Below are 27,587 nucleotides of genomic sequence, written 5' to 3'. Positions count from 1 at the left end.
CAAACATAGCTGTAAACTACAGAGAGTTCTAGAGGGTATAACTGAGGTGGTCCTGATAAATTCTCTCTGTTTTTTTCTTGTGCGTTTTGCTCATTTATACAGGACTGGCTCTAACTGATTATAAAATAAGTATGAACAGGCATGAAGCAATGAAATGCATGTTTTAAGTGCTCTTTCCCATATATTACTCTAACACAACACAAATACTGAATGTGCATCCTTTATCCTTTAAACAATATTTCAACATAAATACAAAACATAGCTATTAAAAAACCTTAGATCTACTGTCAATATAAATACAATTATATTTAGTAAGTTAAAAATATATTGTAAAGACCTATTTAAAATAAAGTACTAAAACAACAGATAACCTACCATTACAGATATCATTAGAATCAAAAGGAAATTATTAAAACAGGAGAATTCTCCATTAATGTAAAAGATCAGCAGCTTTCATAGGTAATGGATACCCACCAGAAAGGAGATGCTTGCTGCTGAAAGAGCGCATTGCATTTAGGAAGGAAGAGCATTTCCTGGTTAATCACTTAGAAAATTAGCTCATCTTTCCTATAGCTGCTCTCCTGAAATCCGTGACCCATTCAGACCTAGAATCTTGTGACTTCCCTATGCTTTTGTTTCATACACAATTCCCATTAAAGGGCCACAGTATGACTTCAAGCAGAGACAGTGAGAGCACCAAACGGCATCTGTGCTGAATATACTGTAGCTTCCAACAATGTTAAATAAAGATTCCAAATACAGCACTAAAAACAACCTGCTTCCCAATAAGAAAGTTTTGAGGAAGCTTTTAAGGCCTCTTATTTTCAGAAACTTCACATTTCTAAAGAATATGAGCAGCTAAGTTATTATTTATATTAAATATTGTGATCACTAGATGGTTTATTATTTGTCAAGTGGAAAATGTAATGAAATAGGTGTAAATAATGGAATGACTAATTCCCCCCAAAGATAAAGTGAAAGTAAAAAAATAGAGATTTTTTTTTTTAAAAAACACAGCTGAAATGATCCAAAGTGCCTGTTGTGTGCAAAGCACTGCCTCTGGAGTCTGACAAGAGAACCCAGCTGGCAGCTGCTGCACATTTTCACATACTTGTCACCCACTTCTCACTCTCTTATTTCTTCCTTTGGAAAGTGCTCCTGCTTGCAAGCTACATCTACCAGCAGATGGAGATCTAGGAAGAAAACAGAATACTGAGTCAATATTAGTCTTTGTATACATCTCACTTAGCAGCATACACAGAAATTGCACTTCTATCAGTTAATATAAAATATGGCCTGGAAGGCAGATTATAATTTCAGAGTTTGCAGCCTGCTGTTCAAGAATACGGATTATTCTAATTTTGCATAATTTTAAATATAAAAACAAAAGATCTTAAAAGAGAAGTTACTTGTGTGCACCCATTCTTCAAGATATATTATTTATATATGCATTCACTACAGCAGGTACCGACAGCTGAACACCAAGTATTGTAAAAATTTTAAGTTCAGCAGGATCCTCAGAACTGCACATTCTATTCTCTGTGTCATTTATCCATAAAAGGGGCAATTGCCTCAAAGTTTGCAATGACCAGTGCCAAGATTCCAGAGAAAGCTCGTGGTGTCAGACAAGCCAAACAGTCTCCTTTGTTGAAAATAACCTTGATCCATGGCAAAATGAAGATAATTCTAACATATGGCCAGATCAAAATGTGGAATTTAGCATCCTGCAGGTCAAGAATGAGAACAAGTCACCTTGTTAAGTAACAGCACTACCAGTGCAAACATGACCCATTTGAATTTTAATCTCTAATCAGAAACATAGGACATGTTGAAGAGTTCAGGGCCAGGGTCTGTCCCCTTTCTAAGCGATCATTGTGACCTGCTAGAGACACTAGATGAACACTAAAATGATTCTTGTCTGGAAGGTGCAAGAAATACTTCAAATGAGCACAAAGGTAGCTTGGGTGTCCTTACCTGAATGGAGATGTGTCCTCAACAATTGCACTTATAAATCTATGCACCTAGTAGTGAATGAGAGGGGATGCATTCTGACACAACTGTAGTAGCAAGGGAGTGGGTGGTAAGTATTTAGGGTAGCTTGCAAGGTGATAAAGATGAAGGACTGATCTGAGCCAGTAGCATCTCAAAATTATGCTTGTGTTCCTGTTGCAAAAAATTAGAGAAAATTGCCAGATTATTTGAAGAAAAAGTCCAGATTACTCACAAAAAAAATATATGGACAGCCATTCAGGAAGAGAAGTTTTTCCTTAATGTATCGGTATGCTTAAAATGCTTAAATCCAGAAGTAAAAAATTCTATCTGCTCCAGTCCAAGATCACAACTTCCAGAAAGAAGGGGTGCAAATAACAAACTCTCTAATCAGAATGTGGTCCTTCTTATCTGCTCTTTTAGACGACAAAACGCAAAACACAGACATTAGCTTCAGTACAGCTATATTCACTAGCTGAGCGTGCCTATGGAGAACGATGCAGAGGAGCTGGAGGGGGATACCTAAAGAATTTACAGTTTCTATCAATCATTTGTGACGTCCAAAAAGACTCCTGTTGCAGGTGTGGATGTTGCCAGCGTAAGCACACAGATTAATTCTGAAAATCCCATTTTATAGATGACCTTGACTAGAAAGCAGTGGAGAAAGAAATATTCCTTGGCATCTTCAAATCTATGTCCTAAGAAATACCCTGGGGCTGAAAAAAGCCATCTCTGAAAGGTGTGAACTATTCCTCACACCTCAGTGTGATAACCAGTCCAAGAACTATAAAGCCATACCCAATATCTCTTAAGGAAAGGAGTAGGAAGGGAACAGATGACAGAGACTATACTCATTCAGAATGACACATCTTAGTGCTGAATTTAGTGCTGAATTAAGTTCTGGATCCTCTGTTGCATTCTCTGACTCTCTTAGCAAGGACCAGCAAGTATTTCTTCTTTTCCTGCTGCTACCAAAGGAAATGGAGCCCTTCTGCCAAACTCTAAGGACCATAAAGTTAGCACATGAGGAGTGAAGATATGGTGAAAGCAGACACTTCATTCAAAAAGGTGATCCTGCACAGACAAGAAACTTGTACTGCAGCAGCAGAATCTGTGTGGGTCATACACTTCAGTCATATTGATTACTGAAGGTAACTTTTCAGGCCATTTTCTTTTTCAAACCAGATATCCTATTCAGAATAGAAGCCACTTGCTCCATGCTCACCAGACACTTCTTCCATATCTTTAAGTTGCATTTAGTTACAGCTCCAAAAATCTCTTGTGAAAGGCATCTTTCAAGAGAAAATGGGTAGTTATAGGCTAGATTGGGATGGGATATCATTCACCACTGAATCCAGGGTCCATTGGCCTGAAGTTATTTTTCTTTATGCTTTCGGGAAAGAGGAAGGATAAGATGAAGGCATATTACTTAACTTCACACCAGAACTGTTGTCTTAAAAGGAAGTGATACAGGAACACTAATATAGCTCTGCCACTATGAAGTACCTCAGTTCCCTCCAAATTAAAGTCTCAGATAACTGTACTGACCTCTCAGAGAATGCTTATGATCACAGATGTAATGATTTGTAACCAAGCCAAATGACTCCCAGCTATTGCAGATGATGTGGTCTTTGTAATTTTACTTATGGGACTGAAGGTGCCTGTGGGTTCAGCTTTTGAGTAGTCCTTTTATTACACAGGTCCTTGATTCTGCCTGCTGCTTACCACATTGTTTAAGACAGATGCCAGACTGTCCAAAAATTACAGTTAAAGTAGAATTTAATATCTGACAATCCTTATCTCATGACTGATATGGAAATTAATTTTATCATGGAAAAGAGTCCAGTTTCCTTGAACACTTTTCAGGGTCAGCATTAGAATTAAACGCCCTCTTTCAACACTACCTGGACCTTCTGTATGATCAAAGGACACTACGCTACTGGTCAGTACGCTAGCAGTAGTACTTCGGTAGCAAGGGTTTCTACCTATATTTTTTGTTCTGAGATTGACAAATGCTGGGGAATGCATAACTGCTTTAGTTTCTGCTCATGGGCACAACAAACCCATCTGGTGCTACTGTACACAGAGCAGCTGACTGTATTCCTTCTTCTGAATTACCTCCTGCAGAGGACTCTTCCTCTGTAATTTTCTTTAGAAGCTTGTGTACTGTTTTAATTTTGTGAAGCAGAAGAGATACTGGTAAAAGTCTTGTTAAAGGAACAGGAAGTTATCATTCTGAAGAGCCAGCTGGTCTGAGTGAGGTTTGCTGAATATTCTTTGCCTTGTAAAAGTGGAGGCTAAGAAAGCTATGAGACAGAAAACGGTTGTAGCCGTTTCCTTATGTATGATATATTCAACAAAACTTCCCAAGCTATTGATTCATATCAACATCACAGCATTAGGAGGTTGGCATGGCAAAAGCCAGTAAGAGCACTGTGGAGGCACAAACTCAAAAGATGACTAAGGCAGTTATACATCAAAGGTCTTTACATCTTGTGCGTCTAAAGTGCACGATAAGGAATTTGTCTCTTGGACTTCTTCCTGAGATGATGAAGTTTGAGGCAGTAGAAGGAGAAGGAAGGGAAAGAGTCTCAATTAATGTAGAAATTCTGAGATGAAGAAACAAGGGCTACATTAGACTAACAAAACTTTAATGATTGCGCACAACATAAACAACGGAAGTCAAACATAACCATTGATTCTGTATGATTCTAGATTTCCAAGTACAGCCAAAATTAAAGTCAATTACCACTGCAGGTGCTTAGTGACTCTAGAAAAGATTGCCTGACCTGAGATACCTTGGAAACTAAAGTAAGTAGCAACTTCTCAAAAAATGTCATTTAGTATTTGCTCTGACACACTAATTGCAAGGAAAATCAAACTACAGACAAACAAGTTTCTAAAGTCTGCTCAAGAAAAGGCCGTGACTTTGAGAGACTGAATTTAAATCATGCAATAGTTAAAAAGAAAAAAAAAAGAAAAGAAAAAGAGAAAGAGAGAGAATTAATCTGGAAGTACTATTTCCATTACAACTCCTCCAGTGAACAGTACAGCAATAGTACAGATCTTTTTTTTTTTTTTTAATAATTCTTTATTGTAAATACAGCCATACCAATATTATGAAGGGAATACTTTTATTCGCATGAAATGCAGCTTAAGGCTGCATTTGACATTATCAAGTTTAAGGCACCTACCTTCGCTGACTATGTTGGGGAACTTTGTGTAAAGAGGCTCCTTCCCTAGTAAACAGGGAGAAAGACATCTCCAAAAGGTACTTCAGAGCACGAACTGAATGACCCTCACTCAAAACTGATTAACGAGGGAGCTGAAAAAAGACTAGGCTCTTTAACAACCCAGCTAAGTTAACACTAAATATGAGAAAAATAACACCATTACTGACATTTTACTACCAGTAAAAATTTACACCAAAATGATATGAAGAAAGTTCCAAATATGTCTTTTCTTTTTTTAAAAAAAAAGATTGTCAGTCTGATCAGAAATAAAATTTGAAAAATGGGATTAATCTAGTACAGTTCTTCAAAGGAAAATAATGCTTTCTCCATTGCCAGAGGATGGTGGCTAAAGGCAAAAAAATCTAGTCCGGTTCTTCAAAGGAAAATAATGCTTTCTCCAGAACGAAGGCTGTGACTCTTGCCTCATTTGTACAGACGGTTACGGCCTTGGTTTTGGCCTAGAATTGCTTCCAGTCAAAGGAGTGACTTTACTTCCATCTTCATTGCAATGGCCTTTTATACCACATTACATTGGCTCTTGTTGTATGCTATCTAGAACTTGGCATCACCATGTAACAAGAAAGTGAATAATGTCAGAGGCCTGCTGGAATAGATGGAACAAAAAAGTCTTTTCTCTAGCAGGTTGTATATCAAAGTGCAGGCTTGGAAAACTTGCAAGTGGGTGCCCAAAGAAAAAGAGGAAAAGGACAGGACTCGACCACATTTAGAGAATAACATTTGAAGAAATATCTGAAAATTGTCATCATGCACCATTCTAGCTCAGAAATATTAAGGAAGAAGTTGTTTCCAAGAAATCAAAGAGGAAAGGAGGCACTGACAGACAAACACAGTCAGAGCAGATGAGGTCAGCTTTTATTGAAACCTACTTGTTTCAGGCTTACAGTTGAAATGATGGCTATGCCAGCTTCAGGGCTTGTATCACATGGTGAATTTATTTTGAGCCAACTTGAGCCTGACCATACTTGGCTCAGGTGTGCCGTCTTTCTCTAAACTTTATACGTACACCGACCCTAAGAGGCACGATGGTAGAAATGCAGACCTGGATGACTATCTCATTTCCTCGGGAATTGACTTTATGCTAATTATTGCTAACACATAGCAGTACTTCATTTCTGTGGAACAACCCCATGGAAATGCTTTCCAAAATGTTGCTGTACACAACTTCACAACTGACATTAAGTGAACATTAAGCAAATGTTTTGCTGTAGATAGGAAAACTGAGACATTTTGCTAACTGTCCATGGTAACAAAAAGAAACTGAACCAGAAACCTCAATTCTGTGTTTTAAATAAAAGCCTGTCATCTTTCAAGATGGTATCCAACCTCTCTCAGCTTCCTGACAGAAAGGTCTTATTCCTTACTCAAATATTTGAAACTGGTGGACACACAAGCTGACTTCTCAACTAGCATTGTTAACTGGAATATATACTCTACCCTCTGAAATAAGCAACAGCTCTTCAAGCTTTATATTCAGGCTTTTATTCTTTGATGATCAGCAGTGAGGGAATTAGCTTCTTACAAGACTTGTAGGCCACACCAACTTTTCCTCTAGAATGAATCCAAAGAACTCTTTGTATCCTGGGATGTTTCTCTAATCTGTAGACCCTTAGGTTTTCCCTTGGTTACTAGATTTTGTGAACTGTTCCGCCTCAGATGTCCTGCTTCTTGTGTTTTTCACTTATTTCAGCATATGTATTGCCAGTCTGGGACCAAATTTATTTAATGATCTGTGACAAAAAGTTTGGCCTTCTACACTTCTTTCATCAAACTGATGTTCTTTTTTTTTGCTACTTCAAACAGCTACCTCATTACTCAATCCTTCCTTCATACCACTGTCACACTCCAGCACATATATCTATGGACTTCATCTCAATACTGTAACATCCAGGTTTCTGACACAACCCTCAAAATTTCAGATATTATTTACTGATATAAATTAATTAGAGTAATTAGTGTAAACATTTCTATACAAGCCTATCTGTAAGTACACTAACAAGTTGTACAAGTATAATAACTTTTAACTAAAGGCATATGGAAATACTTACACTGCAATGACTTAAACTGTACTCACTTCCCCTTTCTGTATCGATCCACTTCCATGTAGCCTGTCTGGGTAAACTCAAGAAAAACTTTGAATATTTTCTTACCAGGGGACTTGCCCTTCTGTGAATTGCTTCTTCTCTCCCTCCATCTAGCTTGTACAGATGAAACTGTGTCTTTTACAGATCTGTTCACAGGTCTGGCTCCTGAAGTGAGGAATCCTATCTGTTCTGAAGAGACCACTGTATCTGACATGCTGGATGGACATTTAACACTAGGATCCACCTTAAAACAAAACAAAACAAAAAAACCAAAGACTACTCAATACTTTCTCATAATCACTTTAAGAAACTAAGTAATAACTATTTTTCTCCACTCCAAAGGATATTAACAAATGTTGAACACTGCCTAGATGGTTTATGTAATAGTTTGTCCAATTTCATAAATGTTTTAAACTCAGAATTAAGGTTGCCAAATTGTAACTCAAGCCCTTATAAAACATCATAGTAAGTAAAACATAAAATCAGAAAATCAGGATACACAGAGTTAAGGTGCATGTCCTCACAGCCTGAACTTTTTCCTCAGCCATCAAAATAGCTAAGAGAAATTTACTACAAGAATTCCAGCTGCATTCACTGTTACCAACACTTGTATTAGTAAATGACAGATTTAGCTGAAACAACTTGACAGAGCTGTATGACACAAAACTACGAATGCAAGCTGCACATCTCTGGTGGGAGATGTCATACATCCCACTGTTAAGACATTAAATTTTTATGTTGTTCCTTGCTTTTTGGAGCCCTCTGCTGCTGTTCCATATGTATGTTGCATGCAACCATTTACTGAACTTGCGTATTTCCTTAATCATGTGGTGAAATCTGTGATTGCTTTTAGTTTCTTTCCAAAACAAATAAAAATAGAGCATGCATCCGCTACCTTAACAAAGTAACATTTAGAACGCCCATCACTACAGGGATTGGCCAGATGGCACACGAGGGAGCGTTTATCTGAAATGAGGAGTTTCTGATTAGCCATCAGTAAAAGAAGCATTAGTGTTGAAAAAATGAAAATGCAAAATTTTCCAAATAAAATACAACATTAAAGCAAATTCTATTCCAGAACCTAACCACATGTGAGATTTACAACTTTGTCTTTGGAGTAGACTGGAGCACAGGAAAAACAAATTATAGTTACAACCTGTCAGACACCACAAAGTATAAACAAATGAAAATGCTTTACACCATTAAAATTTTAAAGAAATTATGCCTTCCATGGAAAATAAACACTTAACAGTTGTTTAGTCAATAACTGCAGTGTTAATCAAACAATCTGACCACCTAAGTTGTAAACAAAAACCTTTGCCTTTAGTGGCAATTCTCAAAATATTCTTTTTTAATGAAGAGTAGAGATAGGATGTTATAATCTAAGAAAGTTTCTGCTTCATCACCATGAATACATCTGCATGACGTATTTATTTTTTTCCCACCTAAATGCATGGTAGAACTTGGCCATTACAGGCTTGCATACTCATTAACGCAAGATACTTTTCCTTTTTACTCTCCCTTCATCTTGCTTTCCCAAACAAACCCTTCACTCACTATCCATTAAAAGTCCAATTAAAGAACTCTTTAACTCTTACGTATGAAAGAATCTTAAAAAGTTATCAGTCCGGATGCTAGCAGTACTATAGAATACAATTAGCTCAAAAAAGATCTAGTGCTGTTTTCCTTCGGTATCTCCTGTTATCCCTTACCTGCTGTGCACTGAATGGCTGTTCTTCCTGAACAAGTATTACTGAAGACTGATTTGGGGAATGATCCAGTTGTTCTTTCAGTTTTGCATGTGCTTCCTGTGTGGTCACAGCTCCTTGCACTATTTGAGCAGCAACACTTTCTACAGACTCAGTGGTATGGATAGCATAAAGAAAATCAGAAGGCTGTGACAGAGAACAAGTTATCGCTTGATCTGTTCCCATCACAAACGATGTAATGTCTGAACCTACAGGCGTAAGAGGCACTAATCGGCTAGCCTCAGTTGAAGAAGGTGGATCACTACTCTCAGTATTAACTAGCAGTTGTTGACCTCTGTTAGACTGAGGGGTTGAACACTGGTTCTCCACAGGTTCCACCTTTACCATGTCAACTTTGGGTGATGAATGCATTTCATCAACAATCTGAAACACAGCTTCAAGATTTACTTCTGTCTTCTTGTTTTCATCAGATGTATTACATGGCCAGTTAGAAGGCAGAAATTCAACTGTGTAAGATGACTGCATTGGAGGATTCTGGAGAAACAAAAATACAGTGAACTTTAATATGGAAAGGTTACAATGACAGTGTGTGTATTGAAGACTCTGTAAGTGAATCTAGGCCATCAACTCCAGTGCTCATACATTCAAAAGCTTCTTTGTTATTTTCAGCTAAATCAGCAGGTTTAATAAAAACAGGCTACTTCCCCTTTGTCTTGCTTTTCATCAAGTGTCTTACTCATTGCAAGCCCACTTTCTTCTATTCACTGTCTATCCTGGAGAGAAAGGAAGATTACTTATCAGTAGCTAGATACTCTTTCAGATGTGTTATCTGCATGCCCTCTACACTGCAGGTGTACATATACCCACGTGTTCAAACCAGAGACTTGTAGTCTTAGTAAGATGTGTGGGGGTGCATCAGACCCAACCCCTTCACATGCCACATGTGTGATAGAAAATGATAGAGCACATGTACCTGCCTTCAATTCTTCTAAAACTCAAGCATTCCTGTTAAAATATAAGAACATAAAACACAAGGTTTTTGAGCAAGAGAAAAAGGCATACATGCTGTAAACGTGCACGTGGACAACACAACGTGAGAAACACCCAGTTACTTACCAGTACCACCTTTTTTTCTTCAAGTGATTGCCATACATTCATTCACACAATGGGTGATTCCCAGGGATGCTCCAGTCCCAGAATGAAGGAAAGTTCAGATGCCTACGGAAACAAATACTGTAGTACTGCCCTATCTATCATGGCCTCCCACCTGGACACTCCCATCAAGGTACAGTGTCCAACAAATGCATGACTAGAAGTCTATGCAGATCTATGTTAAAGCCTCATAGATCTTCAGGTCAGAAGTACCTCTTAGAGAATCTGTAGAGGCTGCCTTTGCCTTCAAAAAGCAGGTCTAAAAATGATAAAATATTTCATTTTAATGATATCATAACATGTCAGGACACAGTCAGCAATCTGATGATAATTTTTTTAGTAGAATTCATAAAGATCAAAGATCCTTTGAAGTAGAAAGAAAACAATGAAGAGTCTTCCAAAAGCAGCAAAATCCTACCCAAATGAAATGATAAATCACATTTTAGCAGCACCAGCACTGGCTGTTATTTCTTCTAGAGATGACTCAGATCTAAAAGACACTGGAAGGGTAATTTCTTCTGACAAATAGAAGTCATATAATGATGTTGAACTCAGGTGTGTCTGAAATACAATCTTATTTTGAGAAAGACCTAGTATGAAGATTTAGTCACTAGTGCCTGATTGTCCTCAGACCTTCTAGCTGAGGTAATCGCTAATGAAAAGCCACTTCCACATATGAATAAGTTACAGATTAGGAAGCCACAGGATCACCTACTAGGAAAGTCATATAAGGTCAAATGCCATTGAAGGATTTGGTCTCTCAGCAGCAGTGAGACCATCAGAAGTCTCTGAGGGAAATATCACAGAGAGGTGAGAGGATATTGAGATTTCTTCTTTTGGTGTCTGCAGATAACCATAAACTTTTAGGGGAGGGGGAAAAGAAAAAGAGAAGATAAAACTTGAATTGCAGAAACTTAGGTTAGGTCAGGCAAAATCTCTTCATTAAAAGCAAGCCACTTAATATCTTTTAGGACACAGGTTTAAACTCAGTTACTTCTATTTAAAATTTTTTCCAATTGTGCTTTTTTAAACATTAAAAAAGATGTTTCACTTTTGTTGCATTATTTACTTAAAGTCTTAGCAACATAAAAAATAAGTAAGAGCTGGGTTAACGAGTTAACTACCCAAGGATGAGATAATCCCTGAGAGATTAAAAAAAAAAAAAAAAAAAAAGAAAAAAAAAAGGCAGCTTCTCCTACCCCTTCCTAGTGGACCTCAGGTTGAAGCTGTTAAAACACTGCCTGAGAATATCATTTTTTTGGGATACAATACAAGATCTAGTATGCCTTTCCAGTAGAGCAATGTGCCCATGCAAAGCCACAAATCTTTTTAGTTTATCTAGAGAAGACATGATAGACAAAGCCAGGGGGGAGGCATCAATGAAACAGAAAGAAAAGTGATAAAGACTGAGAAATCAGGAATCAAAAGAATAAGTTGCTGCTTATCTGAGCTCAGGAAGAAAAATGGTCTGATTCAGTGAAAGGGAAGATGGGCACTTCACTCGTTATAAGTCATGCTGAGTGTGCAGAGGAAGGGTAAGCACAAGTGCACCTCTACAGGGACTGCTAGGATTAAAAGCATCTGCCTATAGGGCTTGGGCAATCACTCAGTAGCTGTTCAGCATCGATTTCATTTTTAAATAATATGGTTGACTGATATTCTTATTACAAATAAAAGCAAACAACATAAGACTGCTTTTAACGTCAGGGAAGTTTCCTATCTTTTTTCTTCACTCACATTCATTACTTCTATTGCCAGTTACTTCTTACTTCAGTTCTATGGGAAAATACTGGCAGTTAATAAAACACTAACAGCAACAATCAAATAGAAAGGCTGTTAGTAAATAAATAAGTAAATACCAATATGGAGCCTGAGTTCATGGCTATGATTAAGGAGCAGTGAAATACTGTACTAGTAGTTGTGATCTGCCAGAACAGCTGTTGCAGGAGATAACTAGACTATCCTCTCCAAAGACTGTTATTTCCATCCGAGGATACTAACTCATCACATTGATGGACACCCCACTCCCCTGGAGAAACAAAATAAAAGAAAGAATACGAAGCTGTACTTGAGCTCCCAATTTTGTAACCAATAGTGGAGAGAGTGTAATATAGATTTATGAAGCTGAAGATTGATTTAGAAACCTCAGGAGTGGTAGACACTAATCAGTTGCTATGTCCAAGTTTCACCATCCATATTCTCTTGCAGTTCAGTGTTGTAATTTTCTGTAGCTTGTCTTGGGAGGCCATCACAGGCAAACAGATATTTCTTACTGGCTTTGTCTGCCCATGTCCCAGTCAGAATCACCTAACAGTGTGAGCAGCTAAGGTGTGACTCTACTAGCCCAGCAGCTGGCCTCCCAGCCACAAGAAACTGTAACCTGTCCTAGTGTCTCCGGAATTTGAAGTAATGCTCTCTGAAAGACTCTATAAAGACTGGCACAAGGCTAGGCTTTCTTGGACAACAATTCTTGTTTTTCCTTATGAAATGACAAAGTATTGCCTGGATCCAGCTGAAACAGGGCGGCTGATTAACATGCTAACTGCCAATGGGCCGATAGGGTCCCTCTCTTCTAGGTAGGTCCAGTCACTTGTTAACTAACTTTGGCAGTTTTGTATAGACTGTGCTAGTGGTATCTAACAGGCCACAGTGTGACGAAACAGCCTAAAACACCCTTCAAGCCATTCTTCAGGAGCATTGCTGCTTTCTAATTTTGCACTGAATTGCAGCAACTGGTAGAATATATGAGTGGAACAATGCAATATGCAAGTTCTGTTTTTCATGAAGCTTAAAAGATGAGAATGATTATTCAGCCTGGGTTGATTTCCTTCATTAGTGTTATTGCTTTTTGGGATTTGTGTGTGTGGTGACTGATGATCAACACAAAAGTAGGAGAGGATGGTCAGTACTGTAGCTGGCCACATCCCTCAGCAACAGTTTGGGGAAGTACCTACACTGGAGCCCAGAAAAGATAAATTGACTGTTCTCCACAACTCAGGGAGATCTTCAGACAAACTGCTAGCTTCTGTGCTATCTGCATAGCTCCAGTCACCATGCCTCAGGAGAAATGATCTACGCTGCACCAAGAGACTCAAGAATCTTGAGAAATCTTACTGATCCATTCTGTGTATTTGTGTTATCCTGCTCAGAGACATTCAGTTACTAATCTGGTAGAAGTGACTGACATCACTGCTTACCTTAGAGCTGTTCTTATACAGACTTCCTACTGGTCTCTTGTAGAGACACACCAACAGCTTTCGACTGGAATTCCCTTGTTAGAGTTTTGTTATCTGATTATCCACTGGTAAGTGGCCTAAATCATCTCTGATTCCACACACTGCCCATAGATTGCTTCTCCAAACTATTCATTTTTACTAGATGCTTTGGACAGTGTATTTAAGTTATCTCAGTTACTCCAGCACTATTGCTTTCAGTCTAGCCCTGATAACATCCCTGACTACTCCCTTTAAATGATTTGCTATCCCAATCACTGATCTAAGCCTTCCGAGATCAGAAATTACTTGATTCTGACTTCTCATCACCAAAAACCTCCCACTGGGCTCACCTGCCCATGTTTTGGTATTAAAAAAAAAAAAAAAATTATTACACAATCTCATGATTAAAGTGAGAGAACAAAGATGCACTGTGTGAAACTACATATTACTGTATCCAGGGGATGACTGGACAGTGACTATTTATATCCTTCTATCAGCACATTATCCTGGCCACAACCTGGCCATCCTGGATAAACCCATATAAAAGATCTTGAATAAAAGATAAAGGTTGATATTTGCAAGACAGGGAACTGGGTAATCAAGGTTGGGCAAGTCAACCCTTTTTCAACACATAAGCATAACTTGCTTTGCTTGTCCTCTATGAGGAGAAATGTATATGCATTACGCAGCAATGGAAAAGGAAGCCCTTGCAATTCTACTTCAAACTTTTCGAAATTTGATAAACCATACCCTCCAAACCAGGTACACTTCTACTGGAATTATACAAAGTATTTGCAGTAAGTACTGTAGCTATTTTTGCTAGGACATCTCTGAGGTGGGGCCAATTCCAAAAGTCATCTTTGCTTTTCTCATTCATCAGATGAACCTCAGGACTGCAGAAAGCTGTCTGAGACAAGAAGTGGAGCTGTTTCCCACTGTTTTCACAATATCGAAACAACTCATTTTGTCCCGGCAAGGACACTTTTCAAAGTTAAACTTAGACTAATTCACTAAAACAAATTCTGGTGAAGTCAACACTCCACTGTCAATACTCCACTGATCAGGATATCCACTATGATGCTAACCTGAAAACTAAAATCACAAAACTACTTATTTAATACCCCATGGTTCTTGGAAATAGATATTGTAAGCACATAACTTTAAACTTACTCAAGTTCCTCAATTTTAAAATAGATATCCTTCACCTGAGAAGTTCATAAACCTAGCCTTCATTCATATAGTTCCCTCTACTTTCACCTGGTTTCAGTTGCTACACTCACCTGGAAAAAGTTGCAGTGGGTGTAGGCTGAGGCTGTAGGACTAGCACAGACAGACAGAGGATCTATGTGGGTAGTTGGTGAGCAACACTGCAGTACAGCTAGAAAGAATCCAAACACAGTTATCAGACTTCCAGAACTTGTGTTTGGTATACAGATTTCTACTGCTTTGATTAAACATTTTAATAATCATATCATAAATTAAATTCCAGAAATGTATTATTACTTCCAAAATGAATCGAAGACTAATTTCTTCATCTTAAAAATATTTATTCCTATATTATATATATATTAGTCTAAAATAGATATGTATACACTTACAAACCTCATAATCACAATCTTTTGTGTATTAACCTTTTTGTGTATCACCTTTTCGAACTAGCTTAGCTGGAAGACAACCTTAAAACGTTGCCTGACTTTCATCAGAACATAACACAGGAAGCTGATTCACATAGAAAGAGCTTAGAAGCTCATAAGCACACATTGAAATTAAAGAGTGATTTTATTTTGAAAAGTAACTTTGTAGATGAGGCAGTGTTCTGCAGGTATTATTTTTGGCAACTAGCAAAATTACTTAAAGGTAAACGCATTACTTGCAAGATAGATCATCTTCAAAATTGGTCTTCATTCTAACAGACAGATTATTCCTTGATGAAATCATAGTTAATCCAATGTTCACAACAGAGGGGTATCTCATAAGCCAGAGAGTAATAAGCATAACTTGAAGTGGCAAACATAGACCAGAAATTTATTCACTTTTGTCATCTACATGGGATTTCACATCAGAGAGTTGCTACAACCACCATATATATATATTTATTTTGTATCTACTCCTTTATATCATGTTGCAGACTTTTTGTGCGGTTTGGAGCAATAAACATGGGACGTAAACAGTGAAGAACGGGCTAATAGACATCCTTCTAAAGAGGTATATGATACATGTATAATTTATGTAACTTCGAATGCCAATTTGCCACTTCATAATGAAATCTGGGTGTCCTTCAGGAGATTATTCTATGACCTGGGAACATATTCTTATTCTGGATATTGCTAAAAACTTCAATGATATATAGGCTAAGTAATATTTCACTCACTGGACACTCCACAGTACGTTTACAAAACCAAGAAAAAAATAAAGCAATGAAAAAAAGGTTTTGAAGGGCTATTGTAAAAACAAGGCAAGAGAGCAATGACCTACAAAGGAGAAATTTCTTGGAACTCCTGTTACAGTGACTCTAAGGAAAAATCAAAAACATATCAGAAAAAAAATTATTTTCTGACAAAAGAAAAGCAAGAACCTGAAGGGAAGAAGTGCTTGTGAAATACTAGGTAAGTGTAAAACATTACATGCAGATTATAAGCACAAAATGCTACAAGGAAAAGATAAATGACAGGATTCTTGTTCCAGTCAGTAGAGTTTGTGGCAACAGCAAGTCATTAATCAAATAAATTGTTATATTTGCAAACCAAGATGAGGCGAACAAAAATAATTGTATAGAAGACCAAAAACTGATGACAGATTCTGAATGTTTCTGAAATGGAGAATGTGGCACAAACAGAATGGTTTGCATTCACAAGAAAATCTTTTTTTGTCAATACATAGGTTTTAGCAGTGACTGATCTAACAGCAAGAACAACTGCATCTTTGGAAATATTATGGAAGATAAGAAAAGAAAGAGTCAGTTAAGAAGCAAATTCACCATAAGATGGAGGCCAATTTTAGAGAAGTACTACATACCAGCCATAGGCCCAAAAGGAGATTCAATCTATATCCAGACAACTTTTGAATAATGCAGTACTGAAGAAAACATTGAAAATAGCCACAGCAAGAGATGTTCAAGCCATCTGTGTAGAGCATGTCTGCTGATAGGTGGCATTATCAAAGAAGGTGTCAATTCATTCAGAATACCTCAAGTCTTCGAACTGAATCGAGATTCAATAGATATACCTGCTTCAATCACATGCTTTCACCCTACAATGTTAATTGGAGGGAAGAAATTTCTAAGCTCTTTTGTCCATGGTATAGTTAATGTAGTCATACACAGAGGAAATAATCAGCTAAAGCACATTATGTCATTGGCTGTTACGAAATAACTGACAGTGAGCATGATTCTCATTGGAATACTGAGCAGACAGGGATTAATGGTATCTTCTGGAATAAGTGAATATTTACTAAATAAATTTAGAAGAAAGGGATACAGCCCTTTTCATCAAGCAAGTATACCTCAGAAGAGATTTGATTTCTGCCAAAAAAAAGACATACTTCTGCCCATACAAGCCATGGACAGACAATTTCTCACACTCTTTAGGACATGATATGTGGAAAATGAACACTGCTTTATGAAAGTGGAATTGCTGTCAGCTGGACTATAACCAACCCAGAAATTAATACTTACAAAAGAGCAGAAATCAATGAACAATGCAGTTCACAGAACCAGGAAAGGACTGAACATCCTGCATCACAAATATTCTTGCATGTGACCATATTTCAAACAAACTGAAAATACATTTGGATCTCAAAAGAAGTTGCAAAGAAGTCAATACTAAAAGGAATTTATATAGAAGCATGTTAACAAAAACATTTGGAAGTACAAGTTAGAAATCCTGGCAGCTGAACAAGAAAAATTAGAAGAAAGTATAATACAATACAGAATTACTGGACACTGGATACATAATATCTAATGGTAAGGGGGGGGCAATAAACATATGGATAAAATTAATCTTGTTGATGTATGATATCTGGATTTCCAAAAAGCTTTTGACAAAGTTGTCATCAAAAATTAAGAAAACTGAGCAACACCATAAGAGGGAAAGTTGTTCATTTAAAAAATAATCTGTTTTAGAGATAGGACACAGAAGACAGAAATAAGTAGTCAATTTTCACAACAGACTGAGGTCACCAGTGGAGCTCCCCAAGGGTCTGTACTGGGACTCATGCTGTTCATCATTTTAGTAAATTACTTTAAAAAGAGGAGGTGAGTGAGCAGTGAGGTGATGTTTGCTGATAACACCAGGTTATTCAGAGTAGAAGAGAACAGTCAGCTATGAAGACCTGGAAAAAACCTTATGGGATTGAGTGGCTAGGTTAAAACAACAACAACAAAAACACAAACAAAAAACCCCACCCAACACATTAAGTTTGGTGTAGATAAAACTCTGCACGTAAGAAAAATAAACTCATTTCACACATTAAATCATGGGTTCTTAACTGACCATCAGTAATCAGGAACCGGATCTTCGCGTTAAAGTAAATAGTTCCAGGAAGACATCAGTTTAACACTCAGCAGCGGTCAGAAAGACCCCCCCCAAAATCAAGAATGAAGCAATCGGATCGTTAGGAACTAGTAGAAAAGGAATGGTGAATGAAAGAGGAATGTTATTCCACTGTATAAATCCATGGTTCACCCACACCTTGACTACCACGTATATTTTTTGGACTCTGCACCTCAGAAGAAGAATATAAGAATATAACAAAACTGTAAAAGGTTACAAGGAGGGCAACATGGATGATCAAAGGTATAGAATATTTTCTTGAAGGAACAGCTAAGGAGGTTAAGACTCTTCAGTATAGAAGAAAATACAACTAAGGGAAATATGACATAAGTCTTTAAAGTTATGAAGGGTGTAGTCGGGGGTTATGGATGGAGACAAACTTACAGACATACACACAATAAAAGGACAATTAATGAATATGCAGTAGGATCAAGAGAAGAAAAAAAGGTGGGTCTTTGCATGAAATGCAATTAACCTATGGAAAGAACTCCTTGTCACGGGATGTTGCATATGCAGCATGTCTACATTGGTTGGGGAAAACAGTCAAGTTCATGGAAGTGAAATCCACCGAGGGCTATTAAATACAAAAAACTCCTGTTATGGCTCATTAACTCTCCAAGTCCAAACTGTAGGAGTATTTTCGAAAAGCATCAACCCATGCTTGCCCTACTCTTGTACTCTTCTTTGAGCATCACTGTCAGAAGGAACAATGACCTGTATGGATTTTTGGTTTGATTGAGGCTAACATTCTTATCTTCGAAGCAGAGAACTGTTCATTAGAGAATGACTCAGGTATTCACTAAGCCCTATTTTCTTGACACCGACAAAATTAAACGAGTTATATAAAAATAAACAAGGGAAAATTAGCTGGAGGGATCACAGAATATTAGCATCACTAAAATCATTCTGAAGTCAGCTATCAATAATATTGATGACATTAATTTGTTTCCAGGAGTTAATGATATTTACAAGATATTTGCAGAACGTACAGAATCAGCCTAGTCATTAGAAGTACTAAAAACTGAGGAATGATGTAATATCCAGCTTCTGGAAGATAAACAATAGAAGGTTCAACTAGAGATCCAGTACAAGCATTTATTTCAACAATAGAGCCACAGGCCAAACACACACACACACACAAAAAAAGTAGTCACCTCAACAGATCAAATCTCATCAAATTTTCGTCCAAGATTAGAAAAACAGATTGTAGAGAAATTGCATTAAAAATATCCTATGCAAGTTGTGAGTCACTCTGTTAAGCAAACTCAAAACCATTGTGACAAAATGAAACTTATGTTGTCTCAGGAGGAGGGAGATGTATATATTTTGCCTGCTTTCAGCATACGGAAAGCCCATGGAGAATACAAATCAGTAATAATCTTCATTGAAGACATGGAGGATACAGCTATACCAATAAATTAAAATTCAGATTTATTCTCCAGGTCCCCAGCCCATGCCAACGCCTGAAGTAAGCATAGGACTTTTGGGGGAGGGGGGTAACCAGGCTGACAATCTAATGATATAGACAATCAAGATCTCATAACTAGGAACTTGCCCTAGGAAAGTTTAATAAACTAGCATAGACACAGTCAGATAGTCTTGTGTTCAGTCATGGTTTCAGCAAAGATGTATCTTGCCAAACGTACCTAGAAGTTAGAACTCAGATGTAAACACAGTCTAATATCAGAAAAGTACTGCGCTTATAGTTTGATGTATACAATTTCTGATTGGCCTGTGTGCTTTTTATGGGCTGCCACACTTCACCCAAGCCCAGGAAAGCTGAAAGCCCCAGAATTTATACAGAAAGAGTACAATTAACAACAGACCTTTACCAAGCTTGAATAACCATGGTAACGTTCTCCAAAGATCTGTTGAAAATTGCAAAAGCTCATATACCATCTCTGTGTATTTAAGATTGCAGGGGACATTAATGAGTGTTACCATCAACTGGGTGCCAAAATGAGTGAAACCGACACTAGCCAGCTTCTTCCATTCCGCTACAGCATGTGCTACATGCAAAAGACCGAGGAAGGACCTGGAGATCATTCTTTCAGTGTGAACTTATGTCAGGTCTGAAAGTTATGCCTATGGGAAGCTGATTACTCATCAGATAATGGGTCAACAGTACCCAAAACTGTTCAGGAAATTATGGAATACAGCTGTGCCTATTCCTGCCAGATCAATAAACCTGAATGGAACTGAGTAATGGACCTGAATACAAGAAATATGCAAGCTACAGTCCTGTACCAAAAAAAGACTGATGAAAAAGAGTATGACATCTAAGGTCTTTTCAGTAAGGGGAAGTAGAAATGACAATATTGTTTGAAATATCTTAGACATTCAAGTGGGATTAATCTCATTACTACTAGACTCAAATGTCCAGCAGCTGTCAAAAACAGTCATCTTCATTCCCTACACAGATAATGAAGAAATAGGCTCATCAGGAAGGGATGAATTGTCTTCTAAAGGCATATGTCTGAGAAAGCTAGAATGACTCAACCTCTGGGAGGTGTCTGTTTCTCTGTACTGACTACATGTGTAATGTAGATGACAAGCCCGGACATATGCAGTAACTATTATACATTCAGATGAATCTTAGGCAAGATGAATCCTACTACTAGTTTTACAAGTGCATTACTAATACATCTAGTCTGCTTTTCTCAGGGGAAAATATGCCGCTATTTATGCTGTGTTAAAACAATTAGTATAATTTTTAGCTACTTCTTTATTTTAAGAATCCAGTTCTGACTGACATGTACATAAATTTTAAGCTTTACATGCAAAGAAATATATTTGTCATAAGAGAGGGTGTATCATTTGGAATAAAAAGACTACTCCTAAGCTATCATTCACCAGAAAGGTTATCATATTTAAATGAACTCCACAGCCACAGATGTCTTCAAAAGGCATGATTAGACCCACCATGTCAGGTGGGACCAGTAACTGATGTTTCTGACATGGTCTCATTGACTGATTTTTCATTATTAGGATTCTTCATGACAATAAAGCTTCAGTACATTTCTTTGATGCAATCCTACTACTATCAAAGGTTTTGCAGATAGCTGAAAGCAAATAGGACTAAATCCTTGAAATGATTATGTTCCAATGCAAGTGAAAAAAGAATCCTGATGAGCATCTTCTGTTCTATTGCCCTTCCAATGAAAACCATAATGAAAACCAAGAAAATCTTTTTGTCACTGAAGTTAACAAACAAATTAAATATACATAGAGAACTCTTTTGATAAAGTTCTACTTTGATTTTTTTTAATGGGACTTAACAAACCTTATGTGCATTATAAATGAACAAAGTCAGTTGTAAGGTTGAACATATACTCTTTAGTCTTATCACTTCTGAAATACATATTTTATGGTTAACTATCACTTTCCAAATAAGCTAATTTTATATAAAGTGTTCTGTGCTCTCAAGATGAAAGGAAGTAGACTTTTTCATGTGGACATATGATGAAATAAGCTTTCTGTATTCCATATCTTAGAACATACAGAAAAAAGGATAATGCATAGATTAAGAGATATGCAGAAACAGAAGTTAAAACACGGAAACAGTCCTAAGGCACTCTGAAAAGGAAAAGATTTATAATACCCTCTAGTGAAATGGCAAACTTTTCTTCTCAGAAGTACTAATGAATTCATTGGACCTTCCAAAAGCCTCAGATTCCATAACTTTCCCTATCTGCATTTAAACTATGACTTAATTTTTGTACCTTTGATACATTTTCATGGGTTTTTTGAAGGTTCTGCCTGTACTTTTTCCAAGCAAGTGTTGCAAAGGAGAGGAAAAGATTCTTCAACAACACAGGTGATTTCTTCTTTAAGCTTTCATAATTCCAGTGGGAGAGACTAGAGTCACACAGTTTTAGAGATCTACACATTCATGTCCAAATCTAAGCTAGTCACCCTCAACTCCTCTATAGCTAATACTGCAAAATAGGCACTGCCAGGACATGAATAATCTCATCCTAAGACAAAGTTTAAAATAAGCTAGATGAATCACACTCTAGAGATGCACATTTCTCTCTTGAGACTATAGTCAAGGGACAAGCTCAAAGACATCTAAAATTCAGTATGACAACCTCCAACCTACGCTTTGTAAAACAATAGAAACATGAAGTAGAGACCATCTCCCACCCAGAGCAGCTACTGTCAGGATACTCTGCTCCTGGGAGGAGTTTGCAACTTGCAGTGCAGCCACTAGCTACCTCAGCAACCTCTGTAGGTAGCACAGGGCAAGGTATATGTGGCAAACCTGTCTCTTAAACCTTCATGAGTGTCCACAGGAGATACCTAACTCTCCAGAATCCTTCGTTGACAAGAAGTATGTTAAGGAGACTACAGTGACCACTGGTTAAAACATGGGCTAACATTCTCTGCAGAGCTGTTAGAAGATGAGCACTGAACATGTGTGAAGACTTTACTGTGTATTACTTGTTGCAGAAAGACAGCGGCCACCACATTTAGGATTTCTAAACAGGGACATCTGACTCAGTGAGGGTGCAGCTGCCAAGAGAGGAACAGGCAGAAGGTAAGAATAACAACTGAGTTTTAGTTTGTTCAAGGGAAGAGTCACTATGTCCTATGTTTCAGAAGTTCAAGGGAAAAAAAAAAGTTACAACACTTTTCCAATTCAAGGCAAGGAGGAACAGCAGAACAGTAATTTGCTTCAACAACTTTTCTTCTGGGAAGCAAGGGAAACACTTGCCTGAAGTGACACTGAAAATTTTAATAGAAATTTTTTAGACAGAATTAGAAAGTAGTCAAAGCTTTTGTCACTCTCCCATCTTTTATGAATAAAAAAAATACAACAAAAAATATATAAAAATAATGGCACAGGTTTTCAAGCAGAATGAAGTATTCCATAGGAGACTCCTGATTGATATCTGACTTTAAAAAGTTAACTTGGGCAAACATGAGACCAAAGACTTGTATATTTATTTTCAACCAGTTCTCAGTGCTTTAGCAGCATCCCCCTCAATGTTCCTTAATCGGGGGGGGGGGGGGGGGGAAGAGGGGGAGGTGAAAGTTGGCCTAACACCAACTAGTTTTGGACAAATGTTTTCTTTCTCATCCTTTAACCTCATCAGTGCGGCTTTCTGGAAAATCAGCAGGGGACATAGTGTCTTCAAAACCTGGAGGGAGGATGGGAATATCAAACACAAGATCTTTTTGTTGTAACGTTCTCTCTTCCATTTAGACTTTATACCATCCAATTCTCACTTGAAATATGCGTATATTAAAGAGCACTGTAGATAAAAATTAAGTATCATTTTTAAATATCCTTTTTTGAAAGACAAGTGAAAAAAACTTCTCATACCTGTTGGATAGTAGGCTTGTGAGTACTGCACTGAAGATGTGTAGCTGCTGTATTTTGGAGGAGAAGTGGCCACTGTTTGAGACCCTTGCTGAACATGCATAGGAGAGGCACTGGGCTGCAGTGTGTACGTGACCTCGGTTGGAAACCTTTGGAGCACAGGAAAGGCAACTCCTTTATCTGAAAATGTTGGAGAAGCCTCCACATGCCCTGGAACCAACCCAAGAGAGTTGTGCCATGTTCTGGAAGGGACTGGAGTCCGATCTGAACCTTTTGATGGCAAAGTGCCGTGGCTCTGGGATGAGGCTGATACATAGGAGTAGGGAGATAAATTGTCTCGATGATAAGGTCGATGAAACTGTCCTACAGTCAGCAGTCCTGCATTGGTTACAAAATAAAGCAAAACAAGTGTTAATGAAAAGAGCTATCACGGGCAGTAACAGGAGGAGCAAAACTCTACGACGTTATATGGGAAGACGACCTTTACTCCCCTGTACTTAATCCAGAAACAGACTGCATTCTTCCACATGAACAAAAAGTAACAGCTGCAGTAGCCTATTAGTACGGTATTAATACAAAGTTACCTATGTAGCATCTCATCTCCTTAAACAGTGCAAGTTATCAGTATTTATAAATATGCTATATGTCACAGCGCAGAGTAAATCAGTAAACCAAACTAAAGTGATTTAGAAAGCGTTGCGTGGGAAGTCAAACCGCATGGGGAAAAACAAACAAACAAACAAACAAACAAAACCCAGGAAGTCATAAAGCAGGACTGTGCCAAACTCCAAAGTGGAAAGCTCAAAGACAGTTAAGGGAAAGACGACGTCAAAATCCTCAAAGTGGCTTTGAAATCCTAGCCCAAATGCTCTATGACAAGTCATTTAATTTGAGAAGAAAAATTCCAAAGATGGAAATGTTTACTCTTAATTCTAAACAACAGAAAGAGCAGTAGGCAAGGCTATGAAAGCAACTGTTTCCTCACAACCTTCATTCTTGGTACTAGCCTTGTGTTCCCTAGCATGAAAGAACAGAACTGCAAATTAGCCCTGGAGGAAGACAGAGTGACATATTACTCAGCTTCTACTATCGGAATATATGTTACAGAGTGAGCTAGTATTGGTAATGAATAGAACAAGTGTTAAAGGTCATCTATAAAAGAAAAAATAATTAATTTATAATGAAGGGCTGGCAACAATGCTTACAGTTAATTTCTTATTTTTTCAATAAGACTTTGTGTTTTATAACTTTATCAAATGTTAAAAGTTTTGAATAGATAGTTTCCATACACAGATTCTGCCCTAGACTGATCTGGCATTTCTGCAAGAATAAATAAGTCTTTTTCAAGCAGGAGAATGAGGAAGAATGCTATGATTTTAGCAAACTCAGTTGGAATTCATTATTGTGTATGTTTACAGAAGAATATCCTCTCATATGCACAGCTTTGCTTTTATCAACACTAAGGTTCATTTGTCATTTCTTATTACCCAAGTTTCTGCAAGCAGCTCAATTAGTTTAGATTAAAATATCCCAAACAATTTTGCCATTTTGTTATTTCCTAGCTAGTGTTTTTATTCCTCTCTTAGTTTTCTCATTTAGTCTGTTATTATTCCATGCAATGATATTCACTTTTATACCATGACAGCTTGCTTTCTTTTAGAGTTGTGGTCAGTGTTTCAAGAATGTTTCCAAAACAGTTACGCTCACTGAATTCCTAAAAGAACTTCTGTATTTGTGACTTCTCCACAGTGTATTATATATATAGCCATGCATCCTGCTAATTATAACCTTCAGGACAATTTGTATTGATTGGGTTTGCCTGGAAGTCAGGCTTTCTCAAACCTGTAGTTCCCTAAACTCATTCTAAAGAGTTTTTATAAATTAGCCTCACATTTACTTCTGTCACTCCTACAATGAGGACTGCTGTAAGAACTACGTAATGTATCAGCCATTATTCAGCAAGTTCATATTAAATCCTCAAGGAAAAGATTTAAGTAAATACCACCGGGCACTAAAAACATTATTAAGATTTAATATATGGGACTGTTTATTTCCTGTTCAATATTTTTACTACATATAAAAAAAGGGAATGAATAGAGGTGTCAGAATTACTTTGTTTATATTTTAGCTTTGGGTATGGAAATTAAGATTATTTAGTTTTAATACATAAACAAGTTACCAGAAGATGTCAAGTTACTATGCACCAGTTGCTTCACAGGAATTGTGCATGGACATTTAACACAGTTACACGGTGCAAGGCATTTGGAGGACTGCCACTTTGCGAACAAGTGTATCATCAGTTACCTCACATGTACAGCAGAGTAAAACATGCCCCTAAACAGTCAGCATGGAACAGAGTGAACAGTAAGTTGTCAGACTTGAGTACATATAGAAACTCCTATATTTTCCCTGTTCATTCTGTAGGTCTTTCTAGAACCTCAGACACTGGGAGCAAAAGCTCTCTAAAACTGCATCCCTAAAAACAAAGCCAAGAAATTAAAAGGCTGATTTTTTCATAGGATTTGCAGTAGCAATGGCCTGCATTATGGCTAGACAGACCAGATTTTGTTGCGGGAATGACTCATCTTAGCCTTAAAATGTTTAAACAAAATCTTAAATGTTTTCTAGCCTTAATATTGAAATAAATAAGCTCCTGCCATTAATTTTTTTCTTGCTCTTACAGGTGTAATCCTACATGCATAACAGATGACACCAGCTGAATTAGATTACAGTTTCTGCAATGAAACAGTAATCAAAAATAAATTCATGATACCCTTTAATCTGTTCTAAATAAGGGCTGATACTGCAAGAAGCAGTACTGTCTGCCTCTTCCATTCTCCTGGTGACACATTCCTATCAATTTTCTTGCACTAGCTCTTACAGTACCAAAACTATGCGGTAAATCCACTTAGCCAGAGAGCCCACCATGAAAAGGCAGCTCAGTCCTCTCTTTGGCTCATCATGCTGCTACATCTGCTGCAAGGAAGATGATGAGGACATGCAACCAAGAGAATACGCAGTAGGACTACATTTTTGGCAGCAGCCCACAGTTAGATCAAACTAGGAGCATCATGAAACAAGATATTCACATCTTCTTTATACGGCATCAATTGCAGTTCTCATATTTATGTGGAATTTATGGAACAACCCACTGAGAGCTCAGACTTGTCTCAGAAAACAAAGATCCTCTCAAGGAGAGATAGAAAGAAATAAAACATGTTCTGAGGCTTTTCACCATATTATTTCCATCTGCTGTCACCTACTCATCCAATCCTCTTAAAAGAACTACCTAGCTTGTAATTCTTTTCTGGGAGACAACTGTCCGAACTCTTACTACCAGGTCTTTTCTGCTTTGCACAAACCTGCCAGAATGCTCCAGCTGCCACTTAACGCAACCCATGGTTTCACACAGAATAAGAACTTTTTAAGCATCCTTGCCGATGGGCAAGGAGGAATAACGTCCCTCTGGCAGAGCTGTGCTGGCTCCACAGAGACGAGGCAAGTGTGTTCCTGCTGCAGTCCTACACTACGTGGGGACTGAAGAGCAGATGTGACTAAAGGTACCGGTGCTTACGGGCAGGATAAGACCTACCCACACGAAGAACACCCCGTTTCCCACACGGGTTGGATTTCGTGCCCGCCAGCACGGCCAGGTAACCCCGACTCCCAGAGGCCCCCGCCACCCAGCGCCCATCAAACCCACCGCGGCCCGGCCCGGCCCGCCTCACCGGGCTTGTCGGCCTTGCCGGGCATCGAGGGCGGCAGCAGCGGGCCCCCGCGCAGCGAGGTGCTGAGCAGCCGCTGGAAGCGGTTGGGCGGGCGGCTGGCCACCTCCAGGCCGGCCGCCAGCTTCGCCTTGTTGGCGCTGGTGAGGCGCTTGAGGTGGACGAGGAGGTCGGGCCGGTCGCGGCGGAAGTGCGGGCTGTGGAAGTGGTGCAGGGGCCCCGCGCCGCCGCCGCCCGCCGGCCCCGGCACCACCTTGCGGAAGCCGTAGAGGTTGAGCTGGCGGATGAAGCTGGTGAAGTTGGTGGTCTTGAAGAGCTCGGCGGCGCCCCCCGCCGCCGCCGCCCCGTCGCCGCCCGGCCCCGCGCTGTGGGCCGGCGCCGCGCCCAGCAGCTCGGCCTCGAAGAGCGGCTGGTCGATGAGGAGCCCCTCGCCGCGGGCGTCCCAGCGGATGGAGCGGAACCGCGGGCTGTTCACCAGCCGCCACAGCTTGGCCGGGAAGTTGTTGGGGTTGATGGGGGCGGCCAGCAGCGGCTCCTCCATGGCGACGCGCGGGGGCCGCCGCTCGCGCCCCAACCGCCGCCGCGC

At 38.6% G+C, this 27,587-nt stretch overlaps 1 protein-coding gene across 1 annotated transcript; it reads right to left on the bottom strand.

Annotated features, from left to right (window-relative positions):
* Nucleotides 1-390: 390 nt before the first annotated feature.
* HSF5 (heat shock transcription factor 5) lies at nt 391-27,542 on the bottom strand. Its single transcript, XM_026107306.2, has 6 exons — nt 27,005-27,542; nt 23,280-23,654; nt 14,681-14,778; nt 9,037-9,567; nt 7,391-7,568; nt 391-1,193 (listed from the first exon to the last, which is right to left on the bottom strand). Exons 1-6 carry the CDS (start codon nt 27,540-27,542, stop codon nt 1,126-1,128), a joined length of 1,788 nt encoding a protein of 595 aa, XP_025963091.2. The 3' UTR covers nt 391-1,125.
* Between the last annotated feature and the right edge of the window lie 45 nt (nt 27,543-27,587).

The sequence above is a fragment of the Dromaius novaehollandiae genome, chromosome 19 (genome assembly GCF_036370855.1).
Source record: "Dromaius novaehollandiae isolate bDroNov1 chromosome 19, bDroNov1.hap1, whole genome shotgun sequence".
NCBI lineage: Eukaryota > Metazoa > Chordata > Aves > Casuariiformes > Dromaiidae > Dromaius > Dromaius novaehollandiae.
This window is presented reverse-complemented; position numbering and strand designations above follow the sequence as displayed.